The 13,040-nt window shown below is 37.8% G+C and overlaps 1 protein-coding gene across 1 annotated transcript in view; it reads left to right on the forward strand.

Moving 5' to 3' along the window:
- Positions 1-13,040, forward strand: part of OCA2 (OCA2 melanosomal transmembrane protein) — a 180,305-nt gene that overhangs the window by 33,068 nt on the left and 134,197 nt on the right. The window contains exons 6-8 of the mRNA XM_072853227.1: positions 4,174-4,331; positions 6,012-6,094; positions 6,438-6,591. Coding sequence (XP_072709328.1) covers positions 4,174-4,331; positions 6,012-6,094; positions 6,438-6,591 — 395 coding nt within the window. The remainder of the gene's footprint in view (positions 1-4,173; positions 4,332-6,011; positions 6,095-6,437; positions 6,592-13,040) is intronic.

Consider the following 13,040-nt stretch of genomic DNA (forward strand, 5'->3'; position numbering starts at 1 on the left):
ACCAGAGGTATATATAGAAGCAAAGGCTGTGAGGCAAAGAATATAGTCAGATTTTAGCAGACTTTTCAGCTTCCATGGATGTCCTAAAAATGGGTTCTTCTCCCAGGGAGCATAAATTAACTTAATGAATGAAACTACCTCTCTAATACCTTTAGTTGTTCTTCCCCTAATTTTGTAACTCTAGTTCTCTACCATCAGACACTCCTCCATCATTTTTCCTTGCAGAACACATTTAAAAATCATTTATGTTTGTTGATGCTGTTAGAAACACACTAAGCATTTTGGCCTGCAGGCAGTGTTCAAGCTGCTACGTAGATGGATGAAGACCAGGACCATGTGCAGAGGCAGGCAAAGAAGCGGAATCTCAAGGCATCATTGAGAAAATGCTGTAGAAAAGAGAGTTTATTAAGCACTCACAAAACTTCTAGAACTGATGGAGCACAGAGAGAAAGGACGGATCCAATGTAGGCAAAAATTGAACCAGATTGCTGACACTCCAAAAAGGAGACAAAAGTTACGGAGCATTCTTCAGATAGGGAAACCAATAGGTATAGAAAAGCATGTGGTTCAACTTGGTATATTGTGAAGGGATGATGTAAAAACAACCTCATAAGCTACAAACAGGAACAGGATATCAAAAGAGAAAACTGCAAAGAGTGATGGAGAAATAACCCCAGTTAAGGACAACATGTAAAAATAGATGCTAAGATCCAGGCAAAATGCCTTCTTTAAAATGGTAATATGCTAGAGAAATATAGTGACCTAGTCATAAATCAAGATCAATGGTATATAAGCACCTCAGAAACTTGGTGAAAAATAATCGATAGACATAGTATTATCAAGGTATGTTTTACAGTAGGCAGAGTAGGTGATACAAGTAGATGTTAAAGAAAGCATAAAGCCAGCCATCTGCATGCAAATATAAAACAGAGCATCTCTGTCAGTCATGGCTTTTCAACTGGCTGTGTACATACTGAATTCATGGCATGATGGAGGGTAGAGTAGGGACTCAGTATTTAGGGAGTGACTCATCTCAGCTACACCTGAGTTAGTCAACCTAGGCTCTCTTTATAGTTAATAGAAGTTCTCATGAGCGATTCCTCTCATCTTTGTGTGGTGGTCTAAAATGAAGCAATGAATTCTATCTTAAAAGCATCCTCTTTTCACTGATTTTAAGGGAGTAACCAACTCAGATGCAGATGTCCACAGTACAGAAGTATAAACTGTGGTGAATGAATGCCAATGTAAATGTTTAGCCACTGCATCCCATTCCATCATGTTGTCTACACAAGCTACAAAAAAGTAAAGTGACATGAGGTGACTCTTGCACACCCTTCAGTACCTTCTAGGAGCAGCTAGTCAGAAAACTGCGATCAGAAAAGGCAGCTCTTGGTTTAGCTCTGAGCAGTGGACCCAATCTGGTGCCAGATGTAAATACAGACAGCCATTGTGTAATGGTGCACAAAACATACACAAACCCAAATCCCTTGACAGGATAATTCACAGCAATAATACAATTTCAAGAATGGAACTACATAAAAATGAGGCAGCTTAGCTGAAGTGAAATCAAAAATAACAGTTCTGGCTGTAAATCTTGTCAGGGAGATTTTTTGCTTTAAAGGCACACACGGGAGGCCACATTACAAAAAAAGTTCAGAAAAGACAAAAAGTCCCAGCATGGTTAAACTGCAGAATAAAAGGGGATATTAGAAGTAAAAAGATAGTTTTCCCAAAAGTTAGTCACATCGGAATGATTAAAATATAGAGGAAATCACATTCTGGCAATTTAAGGGAAATATAAAACCAAGATAAGGCAGAACAAAAATATTCTGAAGAGAAGCTTGATAAAAAAAATCACATTTTGATACATATAAGCGTGGCTGAAGTTTTCTCCTGGTTTATTTTGATTCCACCTTTCATAAAGGCTGTGATCTGCTGCAGCTAACAATGGAATTATGACAGTCTCTAAATATTGTTTGGAGAAAGATAACTCTGATGAGATTTCAGAGCCTCAATGCAGACTGGTGAATGATGTTCAGTTCCACTTGCAGTCAAAGGAGAATGTGTTTTGCTAGGGCTCTTTCTGATGGTTTTATAAATGCACAGAAAGGAATGGAAAAACTTGCTTAAGTATCCTCATCTTTATAGGAAAAGAAGGAAAGAACCACTCTTCTTGAAAATAAGGTTTAATTTTTTTCCCCCTTTAATTTTAAGCATCCTTTATAATAGCTCCTGAATGTATCATCTAGGTAATTACAGGATTTATTTTAAAAGTATTGCTTAAAAGGAAGCTGCCATAATTATATGCACCTGAAGCTTTTCAAGACATAAATTACTGGCTATACTCCTAATAAAAGGCAGACTGTCAAGAGGTGTCCCAAATCATTGGGTTAATGACTTCAGGTCAGCAGGCCTTTTAGAAGGTATAATTAATGTTTCTAGTTAAAGGTATAGCTATAGTTCCAGTTGAGACTAATATTATGTATTAATTAAGACACAGAAAAACTGTGATGCCAAATCACACTTAAAACATTCAGAACCAGAAGAGAACTGTTGTAATTTGTATTTATGCGTGCTAAGGGCTGTGTGTGTAAATTCTCCTGACTGGAGTTGGTCTCCTGATTTGTTGCATCTGAGGTTATTTTTTTATCCTTTTCTGTGTGATTCCTTTAAGCAAATAGATGCTTGGGAGGTTCATTCTTAATGAACAGCATGTGGGTGACACTAGCGGTGATTGCTCTGCTCTGTGCAAAGCAGGGTGACATTTATATTAATTTGCAACGCATTGGCTGCTCACCTGCCACTAGATCTGCTAGGGTCTTTTTTGGGTTAGTGTGAGAGACATCTCTTCTCTAGATCCAGTTCTCCTGCTGGGAATGTGGACAGATGCAACAACTCTTTTAAAGATGAAGGACCTCTGCATAATGTCACAAAGCTTGCCCATTAGAGACTGGTCTCCCATGGATGGCCTTACCGGGGCTCACTGGGAAGCACTGCCCGGAGTCCCCTCTAACTATACTGTGTTTTTTCTTCTCCTGTTAAAATCTCTGAGTTCTGTGGGCAACAAAATGTCTTTCTGGGAAAATCTTTCTGGTGGGTATATGATCTTTTTTGCAATGGGTTCACTCTTTGTAGTATGCTCAATTAAATGTCAGATGTTAAAACTGTAAAGATACTCAAGCATGTGATTAAGTCGCATGATTTCAACAGAACATATATGTGTAAAATCAAGTCTCTTCACCTCTTAGGTTTTTTTTTTTTGTTGGTGGTGATGCCTTAGCTTTCTATCTGATCACAAATAGGAGCAAAACAATTACAATATCACTCTACTATAGCAACAAACAGACTGTGAAGAGTTTAAAAAGCTCAGGCTTTCCCTCTTCCCCAAACCCACAAGGATGCTTCTTTCTCAACCATGCCAGAAGTGGACTATCACAATACTAAGTTTAAATAGTTCTAGATGTATTGGAACTAATAGAGCCAGACTTCCAATGGATTTGCGGATCATGGTTGGCTGATTTCTCAATTATATTAGACTAGGAATGTAGTTTGACCACACCTCATGCTAGATATCCAAGAGAGAAAAAAAGGAAAAGTAGACAAGGGAGCTGGAGGAGAAAGAGTCTGTGAGTAGTCCAGCCGAGAGGAGCTTGAAAATGTCTTTCAGATGTTTGAAAAATTGTGAGTAAAATTTTGACCAAAAAGCAAATCCTCTGGCATGAATAGGACATTGATTCTGATTTAGTTTTCCCTGTGGTTGGAACTTCCACAGTGTTTTTCCCAGTACAGATTTTGTGTTGTTTAAATTGCTGAGCTAATGATGCAGCCTTTCATCTAGTACAAGCACTTAAAGAGCCTTACTTCTCTGTCTCTCTGTGGAGCTTTGGTACATCTACGGTGTCAGCTGAAAGCACCGGTGATCTCAAAAGTCACTAGGAAAGGAGAGATGTATTTGTTCTGAACAAGTAACTCCTGTTTCCTTAGGAAACCCGGCCAAAACAGTGCTACTTGGTGAGGAAGTAGACATCTATTTTTATTTTCATAGTTACTTAAGCATTTTAGCTGAAGAATGTGTTTTTCAATATAAGTTGACTAATCTATATTTTTTTCTGGAATTTGTACAGCCTATACTCATTTTTACTGGAAATTACACCTTAACAACTTTATTAACAGCTATGAATCTGACCGATTTTCATGATTCTGCTCTGTTGAAGTTAGACATAGGAGGCCCATTTGTAGCAGATGTAGTTGATCAGCAAACAGAGGAATACATTGTAGTACAAATCAGCCAGACTGAAGATGCTGGATCAAGGAAGAGACGCCAGCAGCAGGTGATGGTCTTTAAATTTTCTTTCACTGCTTCCGAGATGTGTTTTATCACTTATATTTCCATCACCATTCTGTGGATTAAGTAGTTGTGCGTTTCCCTGCTGTGAAGTGTGTCAACATCAGCATTAGAAAACTTATTCTAATAAGGGTAAAGTTACATTTTCTTTTGTCTTTATAAGACTTTCTTTAGCTTCCTATATTAAAATTTTGTAAAACTTAGGCCCCTTGACTGACACTTAGCATGGAAGTTCTTGTGTTTAAAATTGGCAAAGTTTCAAAAGTTGCCTTAGAAGGAAGAAACAAGTGCAAAGTGCCTTTTTGCACTCACTGAAATACATTTTCACATTTTGTTGCAAATTATTTTCTCAAACATGTGTCACATTTATTAGCTTTATTTCTCTTAAAGCTTTCTCATTGTTGATGTTGTTTGTAACAAGTTCCTGCTGCTCTCTCCCAGAGAACTCGGTGAAGGAGGATCTTTTACAGCCTGTCGTTGAAGATCACTGAAAAATAAAATAAGCTTCATCATTTAATAAATAGCATTGACATACAAACAACTGCCTCTCATTCTGTATATGTGACAGGATGGCCTGCCTCTACCAGTGACAGCACAGCTCAACAATGCCATCAGTATTCCTGCTTACACCCAATCTCACAGTCTACAGCAAAAGATTAGTCCCACTACCTCAGCATGGCGAACAATAGCATAACAGCAATTACTCTCTTAAACCATCCACCTCTGTGATGAGGAGGCTGCTGTAACCTGTGCTGCTGGCAGTGATCCCCAAGCAGCCTTCACGCTGCTATGGGACAGCTGATGCACAGTTGGATGCAGCAGCCCATCTCTGCTGGCACACCAGCCATGCTCCTGACATGACCAAAGGAGTAGGTAGCCAAATTAACCTTCCCTGCCTGCATGCTTCTCAGGCATTTCTCTGTGTCAGATGTTCCAAGCTGGTTGATTAAGCTGTGGGTTGTTTTTTTTTCTGCACCGTGTAGCATACAGGGTCAGGACAGGCTTAGGATTTAGGCTACAATTAACCAAATTTGAAGTTTTTTTGAGTTCCTCTTCTTTAAAAAAGAGAGAATATCTGTATCTACATTTACAGAGTGTATTTGGCTAAACTTGCGTGAATATCAGTGTGTAGTAATGGGCAAAGTTTCAGAAAGTGTTTATTTTCTGAAGATTTTTTGTTTCTTTTTGCTGGAAGATCAGCAAACCGGAATTTTGTTTTTTGAAATTCTACCATGTCCTCTTCATAATGGCTGGGGGTATGATGTTGCTCCTGGGCCTTTCATTGTCTGTAGCTCATGTATGTTAGTCTTCTTCCCAGGCAGTCTTTGGGAGTGAACTACATTGTTGTCTCTGAGCCTAGCTGCCCTAGATGCTTCTTATAGTCAATGCAAAGTGTGATTTGGCATCCCCTCTCTGGAGCACCTCCTGGAGGTGTGTCTCACTTCAATGATTGAGTGAGGGAATGAGGATGAGTTTGCTCCAAACTGAGCGCCTGTAACATACCTAATCAGGTGGAATTAATTTAGGCTGGTGTGTGTTAAACCCTGTCCACAAAAAAAATGTCCTAAATGGACAGGAGAGAGAACAAAGAGGAATAAAACCCTAGATCAGAGACTTATCACTTCACTGACTTTTATTAATATTGCCAAATGTGACTCTCTTGCAGGTGGTATACAACTGGTCTCTACCCTTAAGTTCAAGAAGAAATCAGCAAATCATCACAAGTAGAACCTTTCAGATACCAAACAGGTTGGTAAGAGACTGAGAAATGATCCATTGAAATAGTAGACTTGACTATGAAGGAATAGATAATGTTTTAAAAATAACCTATCACTGCCTGTTTCTGAGGGGTAGGAAAGGATGACTTCTTGTTGCTTTTTAAATGGATTTACAAGGCTGGTTTGTACTTGAGTTACTTTCCAAACAATGCTATTTAGAGGGATAGAATGAAAATGTTCGAAAAGTTGCTTGCAATTGTAAAGATATAACACATATACATATATCCATAGGTACTCAATATAAAATTAATGCATAAACAAAACTAATGGTATTTCATTCCAGAAATAAGCAAACCTTCTCTTTCTTTCACCAGAGGGCCCATCTTCATAAACATTCAAGCTTTCCTACAGGAGCCTGGAAGTGTTCCTCTCTCCATGAAGCATCAATACCTTCATGCAAATATAGAGGCACAAGTAACAATTGCGTCCATCATCTTAGTAGGTGTCTACGTGCTGATCATACTGGAAGTAAGCCAGTTTTGTACTTTGATTTTATTTCCCCCCTACATTGTAAATGGAGCACAAGGAAGGGTTTCATTCTTGGGCTTTAATATGCTTTTAAAATGTGTATATGAATCCTTGCTGTACCATCAGTGTTGCTAATGGCATGAATAAGATATGTGCAAGGAAGTTGTTCTGAGTTGTACTGATTTTGGCAAGTTATATTAACGTTACAGTGATCTTATGTATTTTTCTATTAGGACCTATTAGTGTTTTAATATTTTAACAGGATTATAGTTTGGCTGTGAGAGTGAAAATAAGTCTGGGTTATACAAGGTGCAGAAAATCTGTTTTTAAGTTAATTATTTTTTAAGATAAGGTAAAAGAAAAAAAAGCTTTGGTTATTCCCTTCTCTAACGCACCTCAAACTATGAATTTAGTGTACTTTTAAAATGTTAAACTGAGCACACTTTTTAATGAGTGACATTTAGAAATTCTTTTACTGTATTATTTAAAGAGGAAATGGAGTCTGAATTAACATGAAGTCAAGGGACAGGGAACTTTGAACATACATTGCAACATCATTCCAAAGCCTTGAGGTACCAAACCCAATGAAGATGCATTGTATCAGCACTAAGGATGGAAAACATGTCAGAAACAGCACTGGGCTCCAACTGACTTCTTTGAACTGAAAACACTTACTGTCTGATTAACTTGAAATAAAGAACAGATATGGGGGGGATGACATTTTTTTTTTTAATTCATGTGAGCATCCACACTGTCAATTAATTCTCTATGTTGCATCACACCTGATTTACACTAGTATGAAACAGAGAAGTGAATCAAATCAAGTCTACAAGGCGCTCCATAGTAAATATATCTAGCATGCTCATTTGTCTTCCACATCCCTTGCATATTTTAAGCTTTTAATCCTATTACCCATTGAAATGCTAAGATAGTTGAACACCTTCTAATCAAATATCAATAATGGGTGCACACAACATGACAGATGCTTTAGACATTTAGCTTATGTCATTCAGCAATGGTTTATTTATGAAGTATTTATTTATGAAGCTAAAAATGCCTCTATGTACTTTGTAAATGAGCAAAGAGATATAATATTAAGTGTGGAGGGGGATTGGACTAGATTTTACTATAAATATACGTAGGCATGCAGCACAGCACCAAAATAATCTTAATACTTCTAAATGCAGCTTTTATTTTCAAAAAACCTCAACTATGCAACCCTTTAGCAATTGCAAAAACATCAGGTTTTTAAGGTATGTAAAGGGTGGTTTCATGTTTGCATCCTAGAAAGCTGCTTTGGAACAATTCATGTGTAAAAGGAAATAAAGGCTTGAAACTGAAAAGGAAAGCCAAGGAAAGCATGCATTTTCCTGTTGTTTCTAAGAAAAAACTTTAAAACAACTCATTAGCTTATTGTTTCTGTGAAAAGATCAAGGAAAATTTTCTGTTGTTTTATTTCTGCAAATTCAAAGGTAGAAATAGATACTTATAAGTAAACTTGTTTGAATTTTAAAATGTGGAAAGTCACCTATTGCATCATGATGTTAGCTGTTTTCTCCATAACATCTGTAGGAATGACAAATGCTATAACCAGAGTAAATTTTAAACTATATCAGCTGGAAATAACTATCATAGAAACAAAACTTGACTGTTGTTGGTTCCCTCATGGATCTCTTGCAAGAGACGGATGTTAATATTGTTAGAATATGTAATAGTGGCTTATCTTATATTCCGTATTTGTAACTTTAGAGCCTGAAGTCCTGCTTTTTCAACACATTGCACTCTCTATTCCATTAGCAGTTATCACTGTTAGAGAAATCAATTGGTGTTGCTGCAGGAGTGATTTCTCATGGATTTTCATTTTCAGTGTTGCTGCTCCCTATCTTTTATCAGTCTTTATTAGTTTCCTGTGTTTTATTCATTATCACTGGCAATACAGGTTCAACTTCAGACAGTGTGGGGACCCAAACAAGTTTTAGAGCTATATTTTCACATATTTTCTTATAACAATGAAGAAAGAGGAAGCGTTGTATCTGTTACAACTCACAAAAGCCACCTGAAAGCGTGCCTCTTACTCCTCCTGCAGCCCTTTTCCCCAAACATGAATCATAGATCTTGCGCCCACAACTTCCTCAACCTCACTGTCCTCATCTTTTAATCCTTCCTTCCCCTTCTCCCCTTGCCCTTTGCTACCTTAGTCACCAGAGACCATGCAGGAAAACAGGCTGCAAGAGCTTCTGCCTCCTGCAGATACAGATGATGGGAAAAGCTGATGAAGTAAGAGGATCCAGCTGGAAAATGAAAAATTTACTGTAATCTGTCATCTTCTCCAAACTTGCACCACTGTAAAGACACAGGGTAAATTCTGCTTTGAGGCAGCTGTTTGCCTCTATGTTGGCATCAAATTTCTAGGAGGTCAATGTATGTCAAGTACCAGTCTTTGTCAGTGGAGAAGTCTTACTGTCTCAGGGTGTGTTGTTCTTCAGAAAACACGTTAAGCTGTTGAACTTCGTTTCTTCAGACATTTATTTTAAGTGTTGTTTATTTTGAAATTGATTGTGTGTTACAGATACATATGTACATACACATATACATACAAATATGTTTCTGGTAAAAGAAGATGCCTCTTTTTCCTCTGTAATTTCTAATGATTTCTTTTTTTATACTTACCACAAATATGAATATTTTCCTACTTCACAATCCTACTCTGCTCCTTGAAATTTTGGTATATTGCTTTTAACTCTCTTTAGATGGACACCTCTTAGTTACATTAACTGTTTGAAATCTGTGGGGCTTTTTCTTTTTTTCCCCATGTAATCATCCTTTCCTTCAGTAACTGGGCATACATTCTCTTGAAATTGATTTTTCTTCAAATATCGATCAGTTCCCTCTTTTCAGCATTTCAGTATTCTATTCCCTCCCCTTCTCTCAGAGGAGAAAGGAGAAAAAAATTCTGCTTCTTGTGGTATTTTTGAAGTAATCTAATCTATACTATTTTATAGACTTGTTGAAAACAATGAAGTATTTCATTTTGTTCTTGGAAACCTACACAGCACAGGAAATTAAAAGAAGTGTATGTTAAAAAAAAAAAAGTGTGCCAGGTTTACCTTTGTTGATCTCTGCTCTACTGTTTAACCCTTCAGGATTACTGAGGAACATATGTAAGATGGGCTGTTTTCACATTGGTCTGCTGGGACATCTGGTGTAAAGTGCTGATCTACAGAGTTCTACGCTGATGTTGCTGTTCTTAATTAGTTCACAATGTATTTCAAGATAGGCTCTTTCTAGTTTTCATCCTCAAAATGTGTAGCCTCTTTTGATTGAGAACTTTAAAAAAATTAAAACCAAAAAATCTTAAAAAATTTTTACACTCTTCTGCTCCCATCTTTGTTCTTTCAGCTTAGAGTGCATTTTGTCTTTTGCCTTATTTGATTTCCACTCTTTTTCCAGCAAAACCTTTTTCTAAGTGTATAACTAAAGTGACTATTTACACCCCATTCACTCAGATTCAATAAGCAGTGGCATATGGTTGTTTCTGGTGGTACACCATAGTCAAGGAAAAGTAGTGTGGATAAAATCTCATTGTTTCCTCTTTGCAATACAGTAAGATATCTTTGATTTCTCCCCTTTTGCCTGTATTTGTATACACAGAGAATGGGATAATACACCGATTACCCTGAAATCTGTCTGCCTATCTATATCTTAAAATATCTGTTAATATTATGAAGTTTTATGGGTATTTAGAAAAGTTTCTTGAGTTTATAAAGCTCTTATTAGTATTTACTAACTGCATATTTGCGGCTATGTTGGAGCTGCATTAATTACAAATATGTAAGGAGGAATGTTAAACATTTATTATTAAAGGACAGAGCTCATTAATTTGAATGAATTATTGTGTACACTTGTCCAATATTTTCCTTTAATAGTATATTTGTTTTGTGTTGTGGGTTAAAATGGAGTGTTAGCTGTTTATGATACTTAAATGAGCCAGCAGAAACAAATATGAAAGTAATGGCCTTTTTAAAGCTATTTTATAAAACATTTTATTTAGTCAGGAGAAAAGGCAGAATAACATTAATTTTATTAAAATAAATTAAAAAAAGAGATACCAATAGCACATCAAATGGCAGAAAAGTGATACCAGCAAGTATCAGAAATTCTGAGAGAGCCTCCACAGGGCTTTTTTTTATCACAGGAGTTATCATTTAGTTTCATATCCTGTCTTGTAGGTAACCCTAAGAAAGATCTTGCCAGGATCCTTCAAATGGCTTTTTAATGATCCGACATCTTGCATAACATTTACATGTCTGTATTTCTCCTTAAACTGCAAATACTTGAAAGTGCAAGATCTGGCCTTAAAAGCTCTAGCTTCTTACTAGCATGAAGTATGGGTTTATAATCACAATTTTTGTTACTTTAATGGAAATGGAGAATGTCAGTTTCTCTCCATATTACTTTTCTATTATTAACTAGCTTAAATTATGAATAAACATACCCTAAGCTTAATTTCTTTAACTCAAAGCAGAGTGATTTTTAATAGCATCTAACCAGCAGAAATTAGCTGCAGACAGCAAAACTTTTATGTGGTTCAGTCTGACCATTTTTCTAGCGTTGTGGGCTGGTTGAACCAGTGTTTCCTCGCAGGAAGCATTTTTACAAATGAAATAAGATGTTTGTTATTACTGCTGTCTACGCTCACACAGTCCAGTTTTTGCTTATTTCCAGTAATGAGGCTATTTATTTGCACATGGAAAATTATGCTTCACAGAGGGAAAAGGAAAACAGAAGAAATATTCACTGGTATACAAAATATAATACTAAGTGATGGCAATAGGCTAATCTTAAAGGAGAATTTTTCTGATGAGGAAAGTCACAGAAACTAGTGATCAGCTTACTCAGCATGGTTTCTCACTTCCCATCCATTCTCATATTGATCTGTCTTCAAATATAGACAGAGAAGATTGTGGATTAGAGTGTTCCCACCTCCACATATATCCCACCAAAAGATTGGTAGCAAAGAGACAGAAGAAAATCTATAGCCTTTATTGGAAAAGATGGAGTAAAAAAGAAAATCATAGCTGCTGTTCTCCCTGGCCTTTGTGGGAGAGAATGTATTCCTGCTGCTATTGCTTTCATTTGTGCTAGGATGGAAAAATTGTGAAGAGCAATTAAAACACTGCTGTAGGAGCTGGCAGAAAATTAGGGGCAGATTATCAGAACAAACCATCTATCCTCTTTGGTGAAGAGTCCAAGCCATACCTCACTGGGCAAGAATAAAAGTTTGCCCTCATCTGCCCTCCTGTCTGCGGGTGGGAGGGAGAAAAAAAGCTCAAGGTCGGGCAGAGTGGGAGAGCCAGTGCCTCTGGGTGTGCTGGCCAGCTTCCAGCAGGGCAAGGATGCTCTCCTGCACACTTTTCCTTCCTTGAGAGGCTACTGGTCCTTACCAGGGGAGAGAGAAGCCTGCCTTGATATTGTCTTTATTATCTGCAGGGTTTTACAGTGAGTTAGAAATAGAGCCAAGAGGTAGGGCCTGGAGAGTGAACTTCCAAGTCCAAGGCAGAAATCCTAAATGTTGTGACTCTGGGGGTTGCATGGAACCTGAATCCAATGTAGTGAAACCTAAACCATAAAAACCAGTAGAAAAACTTAAATTGAAGAAAAATCTAGCTCCGTCTGGAGCAGGCTAGCTGCGTCCTTCCTGGGCAGCATGTGGTTGTGGGTCTGGTTTGAAGTGCCCATAGTCCTAAAGCACCATTACCATTCAAAAATCTACTCTTTTTTTCTTTTTTTTCCCAGCTGAAAATGTGCAATATAATGAGGGCAGTCTTGCAGTCCCCATGAATAATGCTTTTAGGACATAAACTGAGCGTGTGCATTGCAAATGGTATCAAGGCATGTGGAGCAGATGGAGGCAGCAAAGCCTGCTGAGATAGGTGCTGGAGGACTGGATTGAACAAGAGGATCCAGACATGGGGCAGATCCATCTGTCCTGTCCCCTAGAGTGAAATATTCACCAAACGGTACCCTAGGTGTTCTCCCAGAGAGAACAGCCTGTGACGGAGCTAGCAATTAAGCAGTATGGACTATCAAGGCTTACAGTCATTCTCTGCCTTTCTCTGATTTAGGAGGAGGGTGTGACCTCTGTGCATTTTGACCTCTGTGCATTTTGAGAGGCTCAAAATGACTTTAAAGCAGCTGCACAGGAGCATTACAAATTGCTTTTTATGAGGAGCGTTGGATCAGTACCCCTGAGGTGCCGGGATTTCTATTGCTTGGGTAGAGCAGAGCCACTGCCACCAATGTGGAGGCTCCAAAAGGACAGAGCCAGCACCAGTTAGATAAACTACAGTCATTTTTACCTGCCATAACTGCTACAAAGGAAGTGTAAAGGAAGCAGAGTGCTGTAAGACAAGGACAGGGTAAGTTTAAATTCAAACAAAAATACAGTA

The sequence above is a fragment of the Ciconia boyciana genome, chromosome 1, assembly GCF_034638445.1.
Source record: "Ciconia boyciana chromosome 1, ASM3463844v1, whole genome shotgun sequence".
NCBI classification, from domain to species: Eukaryota; Metazoa; Chordata; class Aves; order Ciconiiformes; family Ciconiidae; genus Ciconia; species Ciconia boyciana.